This window comes from Galendromus occidentalis, unplaced genomic scaffold (genome assembly GCF_000255335.2).
Source record: "Galendromus occidentalis unplaced genomic scaffold, Mocc_1.1 scf7180000077183, whole genome shotgun sequence".
Lineage (NCBI taxonomy): Eukaryota > Metazoa > Arthropoda > Arachnida > Mesostigmata > Phytoseiidae > Galendromus > Galendromus occidentalis.
The window spans coordinates 25,906-48,753 of NW_003805171.1; the positions used below are offsets into that span (position 1 = coordinate 25,906).

The 22,848-nt window shown below is 50.4% G+C and overlaps 2 protein-coding genes across 2 annotated transcripts; one reads left to right on the top strand and one right to left on the bottom strand.

Annotated features, from left to right (window-relative positions):
• Positions 1 to 10,471: 10,471 nt before the first annotated feature.
• Positions 10,472 to 11,278, bottom strand: LOC100909302 (replication factor A protein 1-like). Its single transcript, XM_003741501.1, has 2 exons — positions 11,036 to 11,278; positions 10,472 to 10,927 (listed from the first exon to the last, which is right to left on the bottom strand). The coding sequence occupies exons 1-2, from the start codon at positions 11,276 to 11,278 to the stop codon at positions 10,472 to 10,474; spliced, it is 699 nt and encodes a 232-aa protein (XP_003741549.1).
• Positions 11,279 to 20,095: 8,817 nt separating this feature from the next.
• Positions 20,096 to 20,706, top strand: LOC108863989 (uncharacterized). The gene is made up of 2 exons (XM_018638804.1): positions 20,096 to 20,261; positions 20,384 to 20,706. The coding sequence occupies exons 1-2, from the start codon at positions 20,096 to 20,098 to the stop codon at positions 20,704 to 20,706; spliced, it is 489 nt and encodes a 162-aa protein (XP_018494320.1).
• The last annotated feature ends 2,142 nt before the right edge of the window (positions 20,707 to 22,848 follow it).

Sequence of the window (22,848 nt, forward strand, 5' to 3'; positions counted from 1 at the left end):
CGCCCCAGGAGATGGCGATACTTGCTGGGGGCGGGCGACTCGGTGGAGAACCGCTCGTAGAGAACGGTGCGGCCGCCCTCCTCAGCGGACCCCCGGCTCCGACGGCCCTCATATCGGCGCCGTCCGCCGTCGCCGCGAGTCTCTTTCATTCGAGACTCCTCTCGCTCGGGTTCCCTCCTTGACTTGCGGGACACCTGACTCCCCCGGCGCCTACGAATGCTGCGCCGGGATCCTTGCTCCCGCCGAACGCTTTCGTCCCGAACGACCGACCGACCGCGGCTGCACCTCCTGGTCGATCTTCTGGTCCTTGATTGAACTCGGGATGCTCGCCTGCGCCTGCTCTGCTGTCGTCTTCGATCGCTTCTCCTCTTATTCTCGGCTCTCTGGCATTGAATCGGCTATCCGAAATCCAATCGAAGACTGGATAACGAAACAATGGATAGCCCCCCCTGTTTATACAAAAATCTCTCAGAGAAAATTGTTCCAACCTCTAAAGTGTAATCTGTTAAATCGAATGATGCACCGTTATAAGTTATAAGCTATGTTAGCCCAGAAAAACGTCAAAAAAGAAGTTTCCTTCCTACTCCGCGCGAAACTATTCGCGAAACCACAGAGTGACGTCAGAGAAAACTAGTCGGATCAAACTTCATTGTTTATTCCATGGACAGATACCATTCACTTTGATCACAGTCACTGATGTTACCTACGATCGTGTACAGCTCTCGTACGCTTCTCGGCTCCATGATGTGAACTGGATACTTCTCCGCCTGGCCACTCGATTCTTCGGTCGGAGAACACACTTCCGATCCAGAGGGGGGCTGCAGATCAGCCAGATCATCCTTGGAAGACATCTGAACTGTCTCAGAGGAAAGATGTCTCGACTCGAACCTTCCTCGTGGTACAAGCCCTCCCACGGATTCCAATCAATCGCGGGAGCGGGGGCTGGTGATGATGAGCCGGGACAGTTCGACTGATGTTCAAATGATTGGCGAGGTGATCCGTGATAATAATGGACTTCTCCGGACAACAAACAAAGAAAACGTCACTCGTGCGCTACAACCTGAAAAACATCACCGGTTGCAAGGAAAGCTCACCGATGGTCGTCGCCCAGGATGCTGTGATAGAGATCAGGGAGATTGAGAGTACTAGGATGATTGATGCCAGGATGGACCCGGAAACAATCCATCGGTTCCAAAACCTCGATCGTGATTGAGAAACCTGAGTTTCCCTTCTTGGGATGACAGGGTGAACATCTTCAACAGGTTCTTCGACAACTGACATCTCCATCCCGGATTGAGAGTAGTTCTCGTAGGTCATGACTGTCTAATTGTGAGACCGAACGTATCCTCTTATATACTTGTAGGACGGAAAATCTCTTTCCTGGCATATGAATCTTGATCCGAGATTCAGATTCCTTCATCTTCAAAAGTTGGATGCATCTCATTCCCACGAGACAACGACATTCGAAGATTGGACCATCTCAAAATACCTGTGACATCTGAGGCTGATACCTGACATCGGTAGCATAGGTAAATGGTCTCTTAGCTTCTAGAGTAGGATTTCCCAGAGATTAGATTACTCGATTAGAGAGCTTCAGCTGGCCGTGTTTCTCAGCAGTTTATTCTGTCTGTAACGTCGCTAGAATATTATATACAGTACTACGATCACGTGAACGGGGGGGCTGTTGAAATCTGTCTTTTTTTGCGTGTTTTTTTTTGCGCTGAATTGCAAACCTTCGCGATATGACCGGTCCGCTTGCACGAATTACAGACCGCGTCTCGGAAACGACACTGTTTGCGAGGATGATCACTCCTACCACAGCCGGCATAGGAGCGTGACTCACCCGTCTGTCTCCCGACGGCGCCGGCGTTAACTTTCCGTTTCACGAATTTCGGCGGAGATTTCCTTTGCGCCGCGCTTGCATGGAAGACTACGGGCTCTTCCTTCGCCGCCCTTGAGCTGTGTTGATCTACTAGAGTGTCCTCCGATCGAGTCTCAAACCCTCTGATTTTTGAACGAAGTTCTTCGAGCGTCAAATCCGGCTTCTCATCCACTGCTCGCATGATGACGCCGCCTAGGTTCTTATACGACGGATCACCTAGTTGTAGCAGCATAATGAATATGTTAAAATTGTCCAGAGTGAGCTTGTTGAACTCAAAATCGTCTCCACAGAGCTTGGTCGCGTTGACGATTTCCTCCATTCTTTCGCCTGGAGCATGCCGGACGTTCAACAGTGTATCATGTCGCCGTCGAAAAAGCGACTTGGAGTTGCCGATCATTGACTTCAAGGCCGTGATCAGCTCCTGGTAGGTCTTCTCCTCAGGTTGCTTCGTTGAAGTCCGGCCAAGGAGTTGATTGTTCTCCTCCGGACCCAGCGACTTTAGCACGAGCTGGGCGCGCTCCTCGTCGGAGTTACAATGCGAGGCAAGATATTGTTCATTTTGTCTGAACCAACGCCAACGCTCGAAGGTCATACCGTTTTCCGGGTCGTAGGCCAGAGTTCCGCTCAGAGACAGACCCTTCTTTCATCAATCCCGAAGTTCTCTTGAAATGTTCCTGTGGCTTCGTCCTGATTTCATTGGATGTAAACGTTTGCTTCTCGTTGCAGAACAGAGAGAGAATGAGATTCGCATCGATAGAGGCATAAAGGATTTGAAGTTCCTTGAGGCTGTTGCTATCGGACTTCCCCTGCAGTATCAACTGATTTGGAGTCAGTTCTGTCGCAGGTGGAATGATCTCTTGCGGCTTTGTCTCACCACTGACAACCTTCCAGACGTCTAGGTCAGTGTTTCCCAAACTGGGTTCCGCGGAACCCCAAAGTCTACCTGCGGAACCCCTACGGAACCCCGGGGTTCCGTGGAAGAAAAACTTTGGGAAGCACTGGTCTAGGTCATGTTTCAGGTACAGTGAAACCTGTCTAAGCGGAGCACCGTGCAATGGGACCACCTGAGGTATCGGACCACTTTACTCCGGCACCGATTCTGTGAGCCATAGGAACCAATGGCACAATCGACACGCATCGGGACCACCTGAGTGACGAGACCAAGGACCACCTTTCCCATGAACCGGGACCGCTTTTCACCTGTGTAATCGACGGAAACGTTGTGGAGAGCTGGATTCTGAGGCTTCCTGACTTGATTGGAGACTTCAGCCCGAGAGACATTTTCAACATGGATGGCTTGTTTTCCCGCTCTTTACCCAATAAATCACTTGTGGAAAAAGGCAGGGCCTGCCGCGGCGGCAAAGTCGCCAAAGAGAGGCTCTCGATCGCCCTCTGCTGTCGACCTGCCGGAGAGAAATTTCCACCGTTGGTCATATGGAAATATCTCAATCCGCGTTGCTTCAAAGGACAGGGCATAAAGCGGAGCGGTATTTTTTTGGAGGCAAACACGGAAGCGTGGATGACCAGCAAGATATTCAAGACGTGGTTATCGAAGTTCAACTCGTATATTGAGCGCCAAAACAGGAACGTTCTCCTCATTCTGGACAACGCGCCTTGTCATGCGCAACGTTCCATGAGCAACGTGAAGCTCTTGTTCCTGCCGCCGAACGTAACAAGTGAGCTTCAACCACTGGATCAAGGGGTCATTCAATCCTCCAGGATTCATTATAGGAAATTGTTGCTGGGCTGGTTGGTCAGCAGAATGGATGAGTGTGATGGTGCCACGGAGCTCCCGAAAAAAATAAACGTCCTCGGGGCCGTCCGATGGGTCAGCCGAGCATGGTCAAACGTTCGGGAGGAGACGATCGCCGGATGTTTCAGTCGCTGTGGTATACCGTGTCGAGGGATCGTCGCAATGACAGAAGCCGCGGTGGACGACGATGCCGACGTTCTTCAACTGAGTGAACAAGCCGGCCTATCAGAACCTTTTTTCGTAGAAGAGATCGAGTGTTTTGGAACCGATTATCCCTGCCCGGGAGTCGAGTCCTTAGATCCACCGGAAGCTGATGTTTAGGAAACAGTCCCTGGCGAGCCTGTCGAACCGCCTACTCCCCACGAGGCACTCCCAGCCGTTGAGACTCTCAAAGTATTCGCGTCGTCGTCGACAGCTCTGACAGAGAGAACACAGCTTGCGCTCTAAGACTGCGAGAAACAATTTCAAGAGTTGATAATATCGAGCAAGCAAAGAAGCATGCGACAAAGCCTCCTCGACTCCTTGTTTTTCTAGAGAGGGACTTACTTGAGGGGAAACGACTTCCTTGTTGGCAGAATAAAATAATTCCGTAACTGAATTCACGGCGTGCGTATCTTTCGATGAACATCACGGGAGCAGGGCAATTCGGTTTTTCCGGGGAGAAATATGCATAAAACCTCTCTCATGTGACCACCTGAGTTATAGGACCACTTTCCGCTGGTACCGCGGGTGGTCCCATTAGACAGGTTTCGCTGTACATGGGTATGGGTGGCAATCGCCCCCAGGCCATGTTATTTACACCGAATCCCGACAAAGCAAAGCGATGTCATCTTGAAATTCGGATTATCCACCGTCACCGCACAGGGCGTCGCCGTCGGTTTCACCGTCGACTCGTCTGCCCCTGTCCGCTGAGACATTCCGCTCCCCGTCGGAATGTTTAGAGGGCTACTTTATCTACTCGATCACTACCTGCAACTTACGGATGTCTTGGAGTTGAGCCTCGGGTACTCGGAGCAGCGATTCTCAGCAGGTGGCTCACACAGCTTCTCGTGCTGATAACGCGTTCGAAATAAACTAGACGGTGGGTGCCTTTAAACCAGTTAAAAATCTCGAGTTTTTAAAGCGACAGTAGTATCAGCGATAGGCGCTTGGCGGCATTGGGGGTCGAACACCCGCGACGGCCGACGCCGACGTCGCGACGATAGAGTTTCAGAATAAAGAAGTTGTTGTTTGCAACCCGAGTGAACCGCATCGAGACTTTCTCCCCCTACTTGCGCTTGCGTAGAAGCTACCAGCAATCCAGTCCGTTATTGTCCTCCGAGTGAAAATTAACAAAAACTGTAAGAGATTTCTTCGAAGACGATCGATTCGCTGCGGAGAGACGTTGATTTATCTTCTGATCCTTATGTTGAATAGCTAATCGCTATCAGGCACATGGTTAGAAAATACCTGAAGACAGACGAATCGATTTTCTAAGACTTTGGCGCACACGCGACGTCGACTGACTTCTACTTGGAACCAGTAGTCCGCGCGCCGTCGCTACTGTCGCTTCGGTCTCGTCACCGCTCGAGCGCGCGTGATTTGAACTTGATGTCGGGGAGTCATAGGAGCAAGTTTACAAACCCAGTAATCTTTATTATAACATCCAAAGCTTACATAGTGTCCACCACACCACGGTAAGGGTTGACCATCGACTCCACCTACTATTAGTGTCAATGCTGCCCAGAACAAAGCAATTCAAGTTGGCGGAAAACACGACGCGGGAATCCAGAATTCCAACTCGAGCCCACATACAAACCGCCGGCAGCTTGGCGGAGGAGGCCCGGAGAACGAAGTTAGCCACTTTGCCTGCGCGTGCGATGAGCAGGTGGATGCGAGTTTCGAGGCGGAGATCATGAGCCGTGTGAGCAGCAACCCACCGTCCGAGCCCCGTCGGCACCCTGGCAAGGGTGTCGCTTGATTGTGTGTCGCCGAGCGTTCCGAGCTCGTGATCGATGTAAAACCTGTAGGTGTTGCCCCTCACATGTCGCGGCAGAACCTCTACTTTGAGGACATTTTTTTGGTCTCGGTGCGACCTCAATTTTTATGGTGGTGTCATCGTTCAGCAGTTCAGCGGGATACGACTCGGATTGGGAGAGCTGGTAGGTCCCAGTGGGAGAGATCTTGAGATCGTTTTCTGTTAGTATCAGCAAGACAGAAATCGAGTCAGAGGTTACGCTGGGAAATGACCGCTTCATTGTGTTCCATCCATTTTGCTCAGCTTCTTGACCCAATTCTTGTCAGCCTCGCTGATGAAACTCGGTTGGCTCTTCCATGGAGACACTGCCGAGGAAGGGTAGTCGGCTTCCCATTCACTGTGCGCGTCCAGCTCATGGTTCAATAGCCGTGGAGACTTGAGAAATGAGAAAACTCGGCGAATAGCAGGAAGGTGTCCACGGTGGAGGACATTGAATCCATGTGGAATTCAGAACTCCTCGAGATAAAAACAAAATAAGCGATCGGCGAGGAAACGAATTAGCTAGACGCGGAACTAGAACAGTTTTTTCGTTGCTCAGTCAAGAGACTCATGAAGGGCGACTCTCCATAAGCCTTCCCGTCGAAGACAACCTCGAGACGATCGAAGATAACGAATCACCCACCAGGGGAAGACCTACCGCCTACTCAGAAGCCTATCGAAGGATCCGGAAACGCTGGAGACAATCGACGATGATATCGCAAGTTATGTCGAGATGGTATGCGTGGCATCAGCAGCGCCGAGGGGACTCGGCGAACCCGCTTATTCTATTCCCTCGCGAAATTTAATCGTCCCCGGACTGCTCATCTGGAGAAAAGACTCGCATGGTTGAAGACGCTGGTGCGATATCGACGGACAAAGTCTCCTTGAAGGACTTACTCCACCACGGACCAAACCTGCTGCCGGACATATAATTCAAGTTCTCTTACGTCTCACTCAGACGCCATATACGTAGTCACAGCCGATATCGAGAAGGAATCTCTATAGTTCAAAATACAGCAAAAACATCGAACATTCTCGCGGTTCCTCTGGCCTCTCTGTATTTCTCCAGGTCAATCAGCCTCTAGGCAAGAATCTGGGGGGCAGTTTCCCGGGAAGCGCCGCAGGAAGGATCCCTTCGGAATATTCCAAGCGGGTAAAGGTCGTCTCGGGGAATGGCTTACCAAGTCCGAGGCATTCGCGGAGGTATTCGAAGAGACCGTGACATTTCCAGACGTGAGTACGAATTCAGACAGCAAGGAGCCAAATAACTTGGCATAAGATGGGATCAATTAGAGGACACCATCGGCTTCTTCATAACGAAGGCATTACGGGAGTCAAGGAGTGGGTCTCTAACTATCGGACATTTCCGCCAGCCACGGTATCGGCGGACATTGTTCTTCATAGACTATTTGCGCAGGAGGCACACTCGTTCTCTACTATACAGGGCTGCCAGAACTGTAGATTGAAGTCACCACATTTGGCTCGGGCTCAAGGCTGCCGTTCGAAATCGCGGCGCGTGTTCCGATGCGGAGTGTTAGGTACTGAGAATCTTCCTCTCTGTTGCGCCGAGAAGGGCAAGTCGATAGGATAGGTTCCGTTGAAGACGACGTTGGACGTAGAAACGTCGTTCCGGACACGGTTCAATTGAGACTCAATATTCCTCACGGGCATGTCAGAGGAAACGCTCTTGATGATGGTCCGGATGCCAAGCCGACTCTGGTGGATGTGACATTCGAGTAATCTTGTCTTGAGATTCTGCGGTCGAATCGACAGAGGATACTTTCCGTCGGTAGAAGTGAGCGGAGGACTCTGCGTGCTCCCGAGTGGGAGAGAGGGTAAGAGCGTGATTCGCTGTGAGGTGATTTTCGAGTCGATACTCATAGACTTCTGGAGGATGGCGCGTCGACCCCCTACGAACTCACAACCCTGGCTGTAGAACGATTTCTCGACGACCTCACTGCTGGACCCGTCTATTGCATAACTTGAGCCATCGTCGCCGTCGTTGTTGTAGTCTGCGGATTCGTTGCGCTTGTCAAGGTCGTTGTAGGCTTTCGAGGAGAAGACGGATTCCATTTCGCGGTGTTCGAAAGCGTGCCACACGTCTGCCCGAAAACTCGGATCCGCAGCGCAGTCTGAGTATGATGAGGACCCTCTGGAGAGCGAGACGTGGCTTTCTCCAGCGGAACGCATCTTCTATTCACGAGCGTGCGTTCAGCATCGTGGGGGATACCTGAGGACCAGAGACAAGGAGTCGTAGGAATGGATTCCGATTTAGGCCCGTGACCTTGTTGTGGGCTGCCTGTAGTGCCTAGATAATCGTCATCCGACGGGATCGACGAGGTGCAGGGCACGTGTGGTGACTTGCACGCTGTACAGGGCAAGTGAGCCACTACATGAGGAGCTGTGTGCGGTACGAAGGGCCGAGAAGGCCGGGACCATCCCCACCGGGCTCTGAGGAGGCATCACAGGCGTCGGAGGAATCGCCGCGTGTTCAGGCGTCATCAGGCCCGGCAGGAAGGGCAGAGGTGGTCGCTGCTCTCCGAGCAATCATGGAGGCAGAGGAGGCAGGCGTTGGAGTAAACGTCTTAGTTAACGTGCAGGTTCAGGCGGAACCGCAAGGCCCGGCTCCCCTCAGGCGGATGCCACTGACGAATCCGGAGCCATGGCAGTGTCCGATCTGCATGGACGGGGTGACCAACGCAGTGGTCACTACATGTGGCCATCTGATGTATTGGCCGTGCCTCTATCGTTGGACGGTGGTCAACACCCGGGGCATTCGCTGCCCAATATGTCGCTCGGTGATCGAACCGACGGGCTCCGTCCCGATCTCCGGAACTGAAGAGGAGGTGGAGCTACCGCCAGGCTTCCCCAGGCGACCGAATAAGGCACCCAGGCACCAGAGGTTGTTTAGGTTGATCAGGCGATCAAATTGGTAGCAGTGGTCGAGTTTCAGAAGCAGAGATATCATATAGGCACGTTAGATCAAGGTGCACGGAACACGTAGCGAACGTGCACATTGACAGAGTCTTGTTCTGGCTGGCGTAGGCGCCGGTCGTGCTAGTGGTGGGCTCCTCGATCGCCCGAGACCCAGGCAGTATGCTGCCAAGTGAGTAAACTAGAGACAAGCTCAGAACGACTTTTCCCCTTTCCGAGTATCTCCAAGACACCCCCCGGACCGTTACACAAATCGGCCGCGATTTCATCTTCAAAACAGTCCGACTCAGCGAAACATTGTATGTCCCCATCGGTAGTCATGTACGTCTGTAAATTCTCCACGGAGACTAGAGCCGAACCGACGCGTGGTCGAGTGGTTAGCGCGTTTGTCACTTCTCGTGCAAACGTGCATAGCCGCAACGACGCCGACGCCGCTCGCGCGGGAGGCGGTGTTGGTTCGATCCCTGCTGCCGGAGAAATATGCAGGTACTCGGCCTTGATCCTCCCGGGCACATTCGCTCTATAGATCCGTCCTCGGAAGCAATGTGAATAACAGTACCCTGGACGTTAAACCTTGGCTGTTTGGTTCAGCCCGAAAAAGTTCCGACGTAGGACTGCGTCCTAGGTCGCACAGATATGGAGGCCCTGCTCGAAGTAAACAAATGCAAGGGAAGTAGTGTGACGGATGTCGAAACCACTAAGTGCCGCCCACCAATCAGGAACCCCTACTCAGAAAAGCTTCACAGACCGCAACCGCCATGGGTCAATCTGTTGGAAAACGGGACAGACGCTCCAAGGAGCACACATACTCTCTTCAGAATACTGCCACTCGACAAATTCCATCTCGACAATCGCCAATTTCGTCTTGACAATCACGACGGGACCCCATACCCGCGCTCTTCTAAACAGGGTGATTGAGAGAGCCAGTACAGGTAAGAGCACGCAAGGTGCTCGACTTCCTCGCCTCGCGACGGATGCAGGCGTACGCCATGTTGACGTCGCAATCGTCCCGTTCCCCGTTCCCCCGTTCCCCCGTTCCCGCGTTTTCCCGTTCCCCCGTTCCCCCGTTCCCGCGTTTTCCCGTTTTCCCGTTTCCCCGCTTCCCCGTGTTCCCCGTTTTCCCGCTTTCCCGCTTTCTCGTTTCCCCGCTTTCCCATTCCCCCGCTTTCCCGTTCCCCCGTGACCATGGTGAGATCAGGAGTCAGGAGATGGGTGGAGCGATCCGCAGAACTCTTAAGGTCCTTGTTAGAGCAGCGAGATGATGGTAAAGAGTATGGAGCGTGAATTGAGCAAATTCATATTCATGAATGAATATGAATAAATTCATATTCACGATATGAATTCCCGGAAATTTGTGAAATTCTATTCATATTAGTCAGAGCGAAATAGTCAGACGGCGTGGTTTCGGTGGCCTACATCACGTTCCAATATATTCATATGAATGAGGGACCTTATTGTTCGAGGAATTATCATCGCCATGTGAATTGGCGAATCCCGTGTCGACAAAGTATTCAGCTCCACGATGGAGACGCAGATGAATTGTGTCGAGGGAGGACTAACATAAGTGCTGTACATAGACTGACACGCCATCATGCCGTTCTGGGGTAAAAGAGGATTGAGAAAAGTTCTGCAGAAGCATCTCGAAATATCCGGTGGGACTAAAGTCAAAGTAACAGTCGAATACCGTCGACCCCGGGACTTTTTAAGCTTGACGCCATGGCGAGAAGGGAAGGGAAAGGCACCCTAGAGTACGGGTGCCTTTCCCTTAATAAAAGTCCTGGAGAGGGAGTGCTCAAGCACTACCGTTGGTGGGGCGTGCAAACATCCCGCTTACGCAACAAACACTTGGCAATCTGTGGAATTGATTTGCTCATGAAGGAATAAACTCGCAGTGATCAAATGTGATTTATGCAGTTTCAGTGTGGAGGATGAGTTCCTCGAATTCAAGGCAGCATCCGTCGGTTTTGAACCACTTTTGAAGCCTTTCTGCTTCGGCATCCCTTCCCGCTTCACGGATGATTGTGTTTGTCGTTGTTGACGGTTGTCTTGTGCCGTTGTAATCTCGCACATGAAGGTTCTTTAGAATGACTGCATCACCTTCTTTTCCATCTAATTTGCCGACAAACTCCGACCAGATTCCAAGATTCACCATTTTCATACAGTCGTCGAGTACAGTAACCGTTTGTTTTTCGCGGTTGATACCATCTCGACAGTTGAAAGTTTGGGGTGGCCTCACGTCGAATACCACTACGAGGACATCGACCGTCGTGTTCACGGGCTTCGAGAGCAACTCAATCAGAAGTGTGGTTTGCGCCTGAGTCTTCGGGAGATCGTTTCCCGTGATCGGAACGAGTTTACTCAGCTTCAAATAGAGATTTCGAATAAATCCCGAATCTTTTAATGGCCTATGATGATTTTTGCACTGCGATTGTCATTCATGATTTTATCCGACCAATGATATGTTGAATACCTTCGTGAGCTGGAGCTCGCATTCATGTTCTGTCGCTCGGTACTGGGGATTCACGGCTTTCACCTTGAATGCATTTATCTTGTAGCCTTGTCCAACCGTGATCATTCCAAAGATCTCCTCCGTTGAATCCCTTGAGGCGATCAAATTTATCTCTCCGCTCGTGTCGCTCAACACGAAATTCGGGAACACGGTACCCAGCCCCGCTCTAAACGTCTCGCAATGAAGGATGCGTTCATCCGTCATGGAGTAAGGTGTTCGAATTCGCTCGGCAGGAGGTTTATTTCCCGAAAAAGTGCCACTCTGGCCAAAATATGGCTCTAACGTTCACCAAGGAACAGATGGCTCAACTAAGTGAAGTTCTAGATGCGAAGCTAGACCAAAAGCTTCAGTCATTGGAGAACAGAGTGTGGACTAATGTTTTACTGGTGTTTTTGATTTGACGCGTCCTTCGACTTGGCCGCATCCCCTACCTAGTCGGATCTCGCGGAGAAGTTTTGACTTTTTCTCGGGGGGAGCGGCATTTCTGCTGTTTTTCGGACGTGCTCCGTTCGGCGCGATCATCCTCTGGTCGATCCGCTATCGATAAATACATAACTTTATGGTAAAAACAATAACCTGTGTGTTCATCATCATGTAGGTTGATTCAAGAATTCCCCGGAATTCGGAACCGGGTGAAGGGGACTCGCCTTGTCTCTTTCCCGTATGTCTCAAATTGGCAACCGAATGTCTCAAACTTGGCCTCGACATTGGGGGGCGCTTCCCGTTCACTGTGCGGAAATTGCTACACTGTATTTTCGCCTCGTGTCCGCTCTTCGTTGTTGGAAAATCAGAAACACTTCACCGGGATACTTGATCCTTTATATACCTTCTGTCGCCCTCGATATTTCTTCCCCATGGTAATGATCATAATTCGGCCAATATATGCTCATGGTCTCTGTTTAGTCTCCCATAGGTCTTTTCTGATAACATTTTTTGCTCTGTTTCGGTCCCATGTATTGAATGCTTCCCGAATTCCCGATGTGTGTCTGTCCCTCTGATTGTGATCTGTTTTTCGCTCAATCATCGTCAGCGCACGCTCCCGGTTCACTGTGGTATATATTGTATCTTATTGAATACGGGACGATGATACGAGAGGTAGGATACGTATGCTCTGCATGATATCGAAAGTTTTCTGGCGAGTAATCAGTTTCGATGGTACAGATCTGAATAAAATGTTTTCTCTGTTTTTCGACAACCCGAAAGCTTCGTCTCGGGTTGTTGTTGAGTTTACTTGTTCGCGGTGAATATAGGTCGAATTCGGGATGGTCTGGACGCCGATTTTAATCGCTCCCTAAGTCCGGTACTGGGAGCTATGCGCAGCTGTAACGGCTGTGCCATGTGTCAGCAAATGACCTTACTCCCTGATAGGGTGTTGCCGGACCAGTCTCTGACAGACATTGAAGAAATAATTGGAGCGTCGGAAATCTTCGATAGTTAATAAAACTGCACCATCGATTATAAATGATATTTGTGATATCGAAATATCGTCAGAAGACTCCTTCATGCGCGGAATGCGTTTCAGCATGTATTGATAGGAATGTAGAAAAAAGGGATCCGCTCCTCTCGTTCGGTGGTGGAGCTGTAGTTCTATTCGGTCGGGGAGTTGACTCGGGAGGGGGAGCGCATGGGCTAGCAACAGGTCAGTGCGACGGTTATTTGTATAATGGTTTCCATCCTTCCCAGGTAAGATTGCTCTGGCCATTAGCTTCTTCTTAATTATCATACATATGGGGGGGATTTCTCGCTGAGAGTATATCTTGGGCCGCGCTCGTTGCTCTTGCACGCGCTTCGAGTGAACGCTCTGCTGATTAGAACATTCTGGAAATCATGATAGAACATTTCAATTTCTCGGAAGGATAGATAATACAATGGCGGCGGGTGGGGGCAGGCGCGTATCCAGGATTTTTTTGGGGGGGGGGCACCCGATGACTGCGGCCCCGAAAGTCGGGAATCGGTAGTAGCGACAGAGGTAGTATGAAACAAGAAACAAGATCATTTTTGGGGAGGGGGGCACACGATCCTTCGTCGTTCGAGTGAATGGAAGAGAACCGCTCCTTCCCAGCGAGTGACACGGGCTCCGAACGAGCCAAGTTCCGATATGAAATGAAGAAATCGAAGCTAGGTTGTTTCTGGACTGATTGGGATAGGACATGTTTATTTTCTTAAGGTTTATCGAGCGAGGCTTTGAGACTCATTTCAAGACCCTTCCGGCTTAGAAGTACGAGCTTGAATCGGCGAGAATCGACCGCGAAGATATCTACGACTTCCTCTGGAATGATTGAGATGTATCGGTGAATTCGCATACCCGCAAGACCATCCAGCCTCTCCCCCATCATGGTGCTGCGCAGATAGGTTTTGAGCAGCCTCAAGTCGCTATAAGTGCGCTCGGGGGTCGCTTTGGTCACTGGAAGAGTGGCAAAAACTTGCAGCAATAGAGAAATTTTCGGGTAGTCTACTTCGGAACACTCATTCAGAGCGTCGATAGCATTCCGTGGTCTCTCTCCAAGAGGTACTCTGAGCCATTTGAATTTCCACCGTTCAAACTCGGCTTCGATCACAATAGAACTGCACTCCAGGTCACTCCGATAAAAATCAACGGCATACTTCAAGTCACTGGAATCGCTGTTCCCGACGAATTTGGGGACAAGATTTCTTATTCTCCAGGCCTCACTAGTGCTGTCCTCAAAGAGAACTTCCATGTCTCCGATGAGTTGATCCAGGTATGGGATATACAAGGAAACTCTGAAGTACCCCTCTGGATCCAAGTTCGGGAGATTTCCGTTCTTAACCCGTGTGCTATAAAGGCCTCAATGCTGAGATCCGAACAGACTGATGAGACCTCTTGGTAGATTTCCGCGAATTCCGTATTCGCATTCCGCCTCCGCAGTCGCAGAACCGTGGTCCTTGATAAGTTCGAGCGCTTTCTTGTGCTTTGTCTGGGGTAAAGTAACGAAGACGCACACTTTGTCGAACGCGCCTCTACCACCTTCCTCACTGTGAGCGAGCCAATTCCAGCTCTTGAGGTAGGATAGTTTGAAGGTGCGAGCCCGTCCATTCTGTTTGATTTTCGGGAAAATCGAGCGCATCATACTTCTCCGCGTCGCTGATAATAATCTGAGCCTTACCCGAGAAAATGCCAATGTCCGTGGCTTGTATCGTAAGTCTCAGTCTCTTAGGTACTGGTAGCGGACTGACGGCGGTGGACAGGGTCTCCGAGGGGATCGAATGAACTTCCTCTTCAAATCCGGATTCGACTCCTCGAGACTCATCAGCAGCTAGTGGAGGAGGTCTCTTCTCAACGAAAAAGGAAGTCAAAACTGCTTGCTGTTTCCCCATCTTCTCAGAGGATGGAGGCGAAAATCCCCTCCTTGAGAGGGTTTGTTATTCTCCTCAGCGCTCGAAGAAACCGCGCCGAGTTTCTGCATTCTAAGCACCCAGAATATACATCGCGTACGTGCCGCCAGGTTTCTCGAGGATCGCCGATTCCCGAAAACTCGGGACTTCATCCTCCGGTTCCAGGAGCCCACAGAGCTCGTATGGAACAAAGTTGGGGATGCAGGTGTTGGAAGTTCAATAGCCTCTCTGACAGTTTTCCCTTGCCAAATGTCGCCTAGAAAGCCTTCCGCGATTTCGAAACTCCCGATTCGAAACCATTCGTGCATCCGTGAGAAGATCCGTCACATTTTTCTTGACAGCGTCCATGATGACGTAGTTCTACGTCAATAAAAAACGCTCTTTGTGAGTGCGATCAGGCGTGTGCCCCAGAGGCGGTACTCACTTCGTCGTTCAACGGCAATAAGCAGGATAAAGACTCCTCCCGATTGGGCGTACCTCAATTACTCTAACCCTCCCGACCCGGAGTACCTGAATTCCTCTCTAATGCTGCCGTGACGACGAAGTGAGTGCAAATGGAGGTACCTCTGGGGCCGACGTGCCCCGGTCTCCCCTACACGCGACCTCCTGGTCCAGGGATATTTCCTTGTGTCCTTCCTGAATTGCTCAAAATATCACCTCAACTCCTAGCACATAGCCACTATGGGCGCAATGCTGGCTACTCAGCTGCTTGTCAGCCTCTGCTCCATCAGCTGTTTCTCCGTTGCGGCCTCTCCTGTATCAGCTGTTTCTCCGTTGCGGCCTCTCCTCTATCAGCTGTTTCTCCGTTGCGGCCTTTCCTCTCACAGCTCTCTCTTCTCTGGCAAACCGACTGTCCCTCCGACAGCTGACTCCGACTCCATCGATTCTCGCGGCCAAAATAGTTGGAGAAATACAGGTTCCGCTTGCAATCCTACGTGGCTTTCGAGTGCGATCAGGGCATACCATGGATTCAAACCAGACGGCTGTCACATACGAGCGAGTCGTATGGTGATCGAGTCGGGGAAGCCAGCTAATTAATTGAAATGTGTACATATTGCTAGTATTGCGTCATTCCTATGGAGAATAATTTCGCGCCTTAGAGAGGGTTGTGCGGAACAGAGTCTAGGAGAGGAGGAAAGAAAGATAACAACATTGCAAGTCGCAACTCGGCCCGGTCGTCGGGAACGACCGGAAAACTCGAAAAGGGATTTTGTTCATTCAAACCCTCCGTGTCACACCTTCTCCGAAGCGCATCTGTGAACCGAACTTCAGTGTCTTCATTCATAGTAGTTTCGAGGGGTCAATCCGTGACATTTTGGTGTCAGAAGATTCTACGAGCCTGCACGCCCCAAGCGCAAGGCCGAAGGTCACGTCAGGTCAGAGTATCAATCAGTCTGGAAATATCAACGGATTTACGTGGCATTCATCCGACGAGCTCCCAAGTTCCCCATCTCGAGACTTTCATTCGGATAAGCTCGATCGACGAACACTACACTCGAGGCGACCAGTCAAGCAGCGCTCACTCCAGCTCGGAGAGATCTGCATTCAGAAAGAAGAGAATACCCCGAGAAGTCACTGGCCGCTAGTCCGCGTCGTAGAGCTACACGAGAGCTCCCAGTTCGCCGTAACCGGACCTGCACCATAAAATTCAGTAATAGGAGAACTCGATTGAGACCGGCGAAACTTCTATACCCGTCGGAACAAGAAGCGCCGGGCCCCCTACAATGAAACGAACATAAGATCGCGTGTTCCGTTACCGGCGCAACACTCAGTCAAGGAGACTGATTATCAAAAGAAAATTATAGAGGAAGATACAGAGATATGATATCTATATATATAAAAACGTATGTCTGTCTGTCTGTTTGTATGTCCGGGGTACCCTATAGACTCGAAAACGGCTGAACCGATCGTCGTGAAAATTTAGGAGCGTGTTCTGGGGGATCTAGCGGTGGTTATAGGGGGGGTCAGTTCCCCGATGCGATGAGTCCTTCTACCTTTAAAAAATTATTTGAGTGCTCCACCCACGAAAATTCGAAAACTCGAAAAAAAATTGAAAAATCCGAAATTCGCAAAATTCACGAACGCCTGAACCGATCGCCGCAAAAATTCAGGGATGGGTTCCTGGGAGCTTCAGGAAGGTCATATGAGGGTCGTCGTTCTCATGTGATGGGTCTTCCCTCCATGAAAAAATTATTTGAGTGGTCCTCTCATCGAGAATCAAAGATTTCATAAAGAGAAAGACGGGAATTCGCAGGACTTTCAACGGCTGGAGCACTATGAGGGGGCGGATTCTCGGGAGCTCCTAAGAAGGCTATCGGGGGTTGCCGTCATCATTGGCCTCTGTCTTTCTACTAATGAATCTCGCTGAAAATTGCTGTGGCCGTGAAGGGTATAGATCAGCGGTTCCCAACCTTTTTGGCTCCGCGGCTCCGCAGCGAACCCAGAATTCCCCCGCGGCTCCCAGGATACCCAGTGCCCTCGCGGCTCCCGCGGCTCCTACATACCTACTACATCTACCGTGTAGTAGGTAGGAACTTGGCTCCGACCTCGTGGCAGATGAAGTCGATCCGTTTCGGAACCTTCCCTTGGAATTGACAAACCCTGACGGCCCTGACCTACACCAGGAATTCTTCCGCGGCTCCCCCAGAAAAGTCCCGTGGCTCCTAGGGGAGCCGCGGCTACCAGGTTCGGCGGCTCCCCCAGAAAAGACCCGCGGCTCCCCTAGGAGCCGCGGCTCCCAGGTTGGGAACCGCTGGTATAGATTTTCCGAAGAACATATGGAATAAAGCGGGGGTACGGGAAAGTGGGGAAACGGGAAAGTGGGGAAACGGGAAAGCGGGGAAACGGGAAAATGGGAAAGGGGGCAACGGGAAAGTGGGGAAACGGGAAAGTGGGGAAAGGGGGAAGCGGGAAAATGGGGAAACGGGGAAACGGGACAACGGGAGAGCAGGGGAACGGGAAAGCAGGGAAACGGGACGCGCACCCAGAGCAAGCGCACCCGGAGCCAGCGCACTCGGAGTCAGCGCACTCGGAGTCAGCGCACTCGGAGCTAGCGCATGTGTAGTGAGTCTAGCGATACCGAGTCGCCGCGAAGCGGCGACCGGGAGCGCTATTTATTATACAATCGGAAGACGGACATCACGTGAGGAAAACCTCATTCAGATTCTTCCCCGGAGGCCTCTCCAATCCTTATATCGAATTCAGTATCGCTATCCCCGGGATCAGGAACATCATGCCGAATCCCGGTGACTTTCACCAAAGTCTCAGAGACATCCCGAGTGCGAGGGCAACGAGCATGCCTAACATATCTTTTCGCCAGTCGCTGACTCGACACCACACTCCGGACTGACTCAGGGTTAGTCTTTTCGCGACGCTCCTCTCCGGCCGGACCCTGCACGACTTTCGTGACGCGCAAAACCCCATCCGCGCGGGGGAAAGCAGGCCGAGCCCGAAACGGTTCGGGCCGACGTGCGGGAACCCGCTCTTTCGGGAGCCCTAGAGGAACATATTCAGGAAGTGGAGCTGGCGGACAACGTTTCAACGTTCCAATGAGCCCACTTAGCATTTCATTGAGAGTACGAAATGTTGAAGTCGGTGTCGATAATCGTCGGGTTGTGCCCTATTACCCCATGCTTCCTAAGACCTACAAGGCCCATATCAACGTTGAATATTGCAATTCAGTCAAGTCAATCTAGTACATTTGTAAATACATCACCAAGGGAAACGATATGGCAGTTTTCGGAGTTCGAAATGCTTCCGAACCGATAGATGAGATAGAGCGATACCAATCGGGCCGGTACATTAGTAGCAATGAGGCTGTTTGGCGAATTCTTTCATTCCCCATCCATGAACGCCATCCGGCAGTTGTTCATTTAACAGTTCATCTCGAGAACGGTCAGCGCGTATATTTCACAGCAGCGAATATGCTTTCAAAAGCATCGACACCGCCGCAAACTTTGACTGCATTCTTTTCACTCTGTGTGAATGATTCGTTCGCGAGAACTTTATTGTACCCTGAAGTACCAAAATACTACACCTGGAATGCGTCGTTGAAAAAATTTCAACGTCGGAAGAGATGCCAACCCGTCGAGAACGAAACGGATCTATACTCATCTCATACATTGGGTCGAATATACACAATTCACCCGAATAATCAGGAATGTTTATTCTTGCGATTGTTGTTAATTAATGTGCGCGGACCGAGATCATTCGCGGAATTAAGAACGGTATACGGTGTTGTTCACTCGACTTTCCGTGAAGCATGTCAAGCATTGAATCTCATCGAGAACGATTCCCATTGGGAAACGACATTGGAAGAAGTTTCATGTACAGCCCACCCAAGTCAAATTCGAACACTCTTCGCGATGATCCTGACGATGTGCTCACCGTCTAATCCGCGCGATCTCTGGGAGAAGTATAAGGACTATATGAGCGAAGACATTCTCCGTCAAAGTCAGAGCGGGAATCAGAATGGTGAACTCGAATTTACTTCTCGAATCCACAATGATGCGTTAATTCTGATAGAAAATATAATATGTATGACGATCGCAAATGGGCAGGGAAACGAACACTGTCAAGTACTTCAAATACAACAACGGTTGCTGTAGACAAGGAACATGACAAGTATCGGGATCAATTACTAGAGTGGTGGTCGATAGGTAGGGCTGAACAGACATTCAACCATTTAGAGTTGGCTACTGAGTCGTCATCACCAAAATAATTTAAATTGAATATCATTCCATGTCATATCCCTGAATTCTAACATAAGAGAGAAGCCTGTTTTTTCTTATGCGTGTTGTATGCTATCATCACTTTCCCCGCGGCGAAGCGTGGCTGGGCACGCTAGTGGAGAATAAATTCGCACCGCAGAGAGGGTTGTGCGGAACAGAGTTTAGGAGAGAAGGAAAGAAAGATAACAACATTGCAAGTTGCAACTCGGTCCGGTCGTTCCCGACGACCGGAAAACTCGAAAAGGGATTTTGTTCATCCTAACCCTCCGTGTCACACCCTCTCCGAAGCGCATCTGTGAACCGAACTTCAGTGTCTTCATTCAGAGTAGTTTCGAGGGGTCGATCCGTGACAACGGCCAAGAGGACAAGGATCTCCTAGACAGCAGAACGCAAACTGGAAGTCGTACGCCATGATTAACAGTTTGGAATGACAGAACGCTCCTTGAATTCAATATATCGAGGACTATGCTATATCGCCGGAGGGCAGAGGAGGAGAAGCTCTCCACGACCGACAGAAGAGACAGAGCTTTCAGGAGAGACAAAGCTGAGCTCCTGGCTCTAGAACCTGAGATAAAATAGTGGGTCCTCGAGCGCAGATCACTAAACAGAGCGGTTCAGGTGCGCGATATTCAGAGAAAAGCCTTGGAGGCAGCGAAGAACACCGGCATAGAAAATTTCAAAGCCTCGAACGAACGGGTCCACAAAGTGCAGAGGAACAATTTAAGCGTCCGGAGACCAATCGGCGCGGGTCAACCACTCCCTAATGGTGCCGTCCAGAAGATCGCAGCATTCCGCGAATTTGTCATGCCTGCCATGTCAGAAATCCCGACCTCAAGTGTGGGTAATATGGACGAAGTTCCAGCGCCCTTCGACATCACCGACGGTCGGACATTGAGCCTGGAGGGGAGCGAAAATGTAAGAATCGACACCACCGGTCATGAGAAGAGCGGTGGTGCTCTGCGTCACTGCTGTAGGAGAGAAGCTCAAACCGGTGCTGATATTAAAAAAGAATCTAATGCCCAAAGAGGATTCCCCTCCCGATGTCGTGGTGAAGGTGGATGAAAACGGGTGGATGAACGACACCCTCATCGTTGAATGGTTAAGTGAGGTGTCAAAGGAACACATTTTTTACGAGAGCGATCCGAAGAAGTCGATGCTAATAATGGATTCGGCTCGCTGCCATCTTACGGATCGAGTTCAGAATGAGCTGCGGAATCATTCCAAGTTCGGGATAATACCACGAAATATTGCCAGCCGCTCGATTTGAGCGTAAAAAAAGTCTTTAAAGACAACTTCGGGAGACTTCGGGAGGACTGGATGTCAAACGAGGAGAACGCCTCCTACACCAAGAGTGATCGTCGGGAACGCTTGAGCTATGCTGAGATCGCTACCCTTGTCAGGGACGCTTTCGAAGCCGGTTCGATCGAGAGTATCGTCAGCGGTTTTGACAAGGCCTTCAGTCTCGAAGTAGTGGACTTATTCAATTCCGATTCGGGCGATGAGATCGATGCGGAGAGTTTCGATGAGAGCGATACTTTGGAGGACTGAGTTCTGCCCCCTCCGACTATTATCTGTATATAAACTTCCTGTCGCTCAGAGATCGCGAGAATCGATCTCCGATCGCGTTTCCACAACTATTCCAAGGAGCTCAGTTACCTCAGATTTCTGGAGTTCCGCGGACATTTATCATGCGATTCATATCTTACCTGTTTCACATTTTGCCCAAGCGGGTAGTATCTCCCTATTGTTCAAGGCGATATTCTCCGGAGCTCGAATTTGTATGTTTGTGTACGATAAGTAGGCCTAAAATCCATGGTGGAATAAATTATTTTTCATATCTCCGCGATCCGAGTCTCGTCCAGCAACTCGAGTAATCTTCCGGGGAGTTCTCCAAGGCAACAAATCAATTTCGTCGCTAACCTCCTCAGTCATCTCAGTTTCCCGATCCAAACGATTCCACGTTCTACGGAAAACGAACAGAGCTGGACTCCTTCGAACGATGGATCCATACCCCCATAGAGCTCTCTCGATGATTGGGGCGGGCGTATAGTTATCATCATATGAATGCACGTTCGCATTCGTTCCCAGTCACATGTTCGGATCTCCACGATATTCACGTGAGCAGTCAACCTTCTTCATGGAGAAGTTTTCGCGACAGTATCTTATCTCTCACGCGGAGAGTCCCCCACGAGAGGAGTCCTCACGCGGGGAGTCCCTTGTAAAAAACGTTCGTTATACGGAAAGTACCTTATAGGCGAGATTCCTTATACGAAAATTTCCTTAAACGCGGGGCTCCCTATAAGAAGCAGTATTTTCGGAAATGAAAGTCGCTTATACACGGGGCTTTAGGGGGGGACTTTGGGGTAGTCCTCCAATCCAGGAATAAAGCCTCTCATCCGTTACACCCATTTTTTTTTAATGCTTCACTTCTTTATTTAGCAAAAATTGGGCTCGACATTATTACACATTGGCCGGACGCCAAGGTGGCGTGTGTCGCAATCATGTGGGAGATGAGAAGTGGGTTGGTCTGGGGGGAGGAGGTGGATTTTGAGCCGAATCCAAAGGTATGTGAGAAATCATTCGTAAAATTGAACGATCGGTTCACCCCGCGTATAGTATGCTCACGGCGACTTTGCCGTTTTACGGCCTGGCAGCGCACAACGGGCATTCCGAGGTTCAGTGGTCACCGAGCCATACGACTTCAAACGCGGAGAAGATTCCGATTTGGAAGAAAAAGTATAATACATCGAACTATGTATTCAGCAAGGCCTGGGTGAGCTCAAAATGAGAAAACACTTTGACGTGAAAACGTCTTCAAAATGTCTCTAGTAGCCGGTCATAGAAACTTGGTCCTCCATGCGGCGAAATCTACCCCGCTTTCGCGGAGCTGAATCTCCGGCATCGGATCATCACGAGGATTGGGTCGAAAGATTGCAAAACGGGACCTTGTCCCGATGAATTTACGTCCGGAACTCAACTGAGAAGGAGGTTCCATTGTACGGTTTCTCAAGACCCTCGACAACCTCTGTTAAGCCGTATGAATAATTGTTTTCTAGAATAGGGGGAGAAAGGTCGGCTTGAGCAATTGAAAGGATGTAAGATTCTGATGCATATCGGTGAGTACATGGACTGTAAGTGTCTCAAGACTGTTTGTCCGGGGAGTAATTTAGTTTGTAGGGGTACCCATCCCTTGCTCTGGCGGAGAAAACCGCTGCAGCTATGCAGGTTTTCTTTATCTACTTCCAGACCGCGTATCAAATAAGTTTCCTGCTCTTAGGATCCTGATCGGAGGAGGATCTTGAACCGAATAGGGTTCTGAGTTGAGCCTAATTCGTCCTTCCGGAATCGTAAATGGAGGTTTCGCCGAGATTCGATGGACTATAAGAAAGTGTGCAGCTGAGGCTCCGAAGAGGACTTAATTCCTTGGTGTTAGCCATGAGTCCGTAAACAAGAACCATCATGCGGTGAAAGCGGAAAACAAGGGTAGCTGAAGATAAAGGGCGGTCAGAAGCAGCTGTGAAACTGCCAAAAACATCAACGGGAAGAGCACGAGAACCTCATGCTCGTCGTCGTGCAATGGCCCGGTCACCAGAGGCCAACACTGAAGATCTTGGTGCGCTGAGTTTGATCCCTGAAGATGGCAATGTGAGACGGCAAGAACCGGTACATTTCCTGCGTCAAGACAGCGAT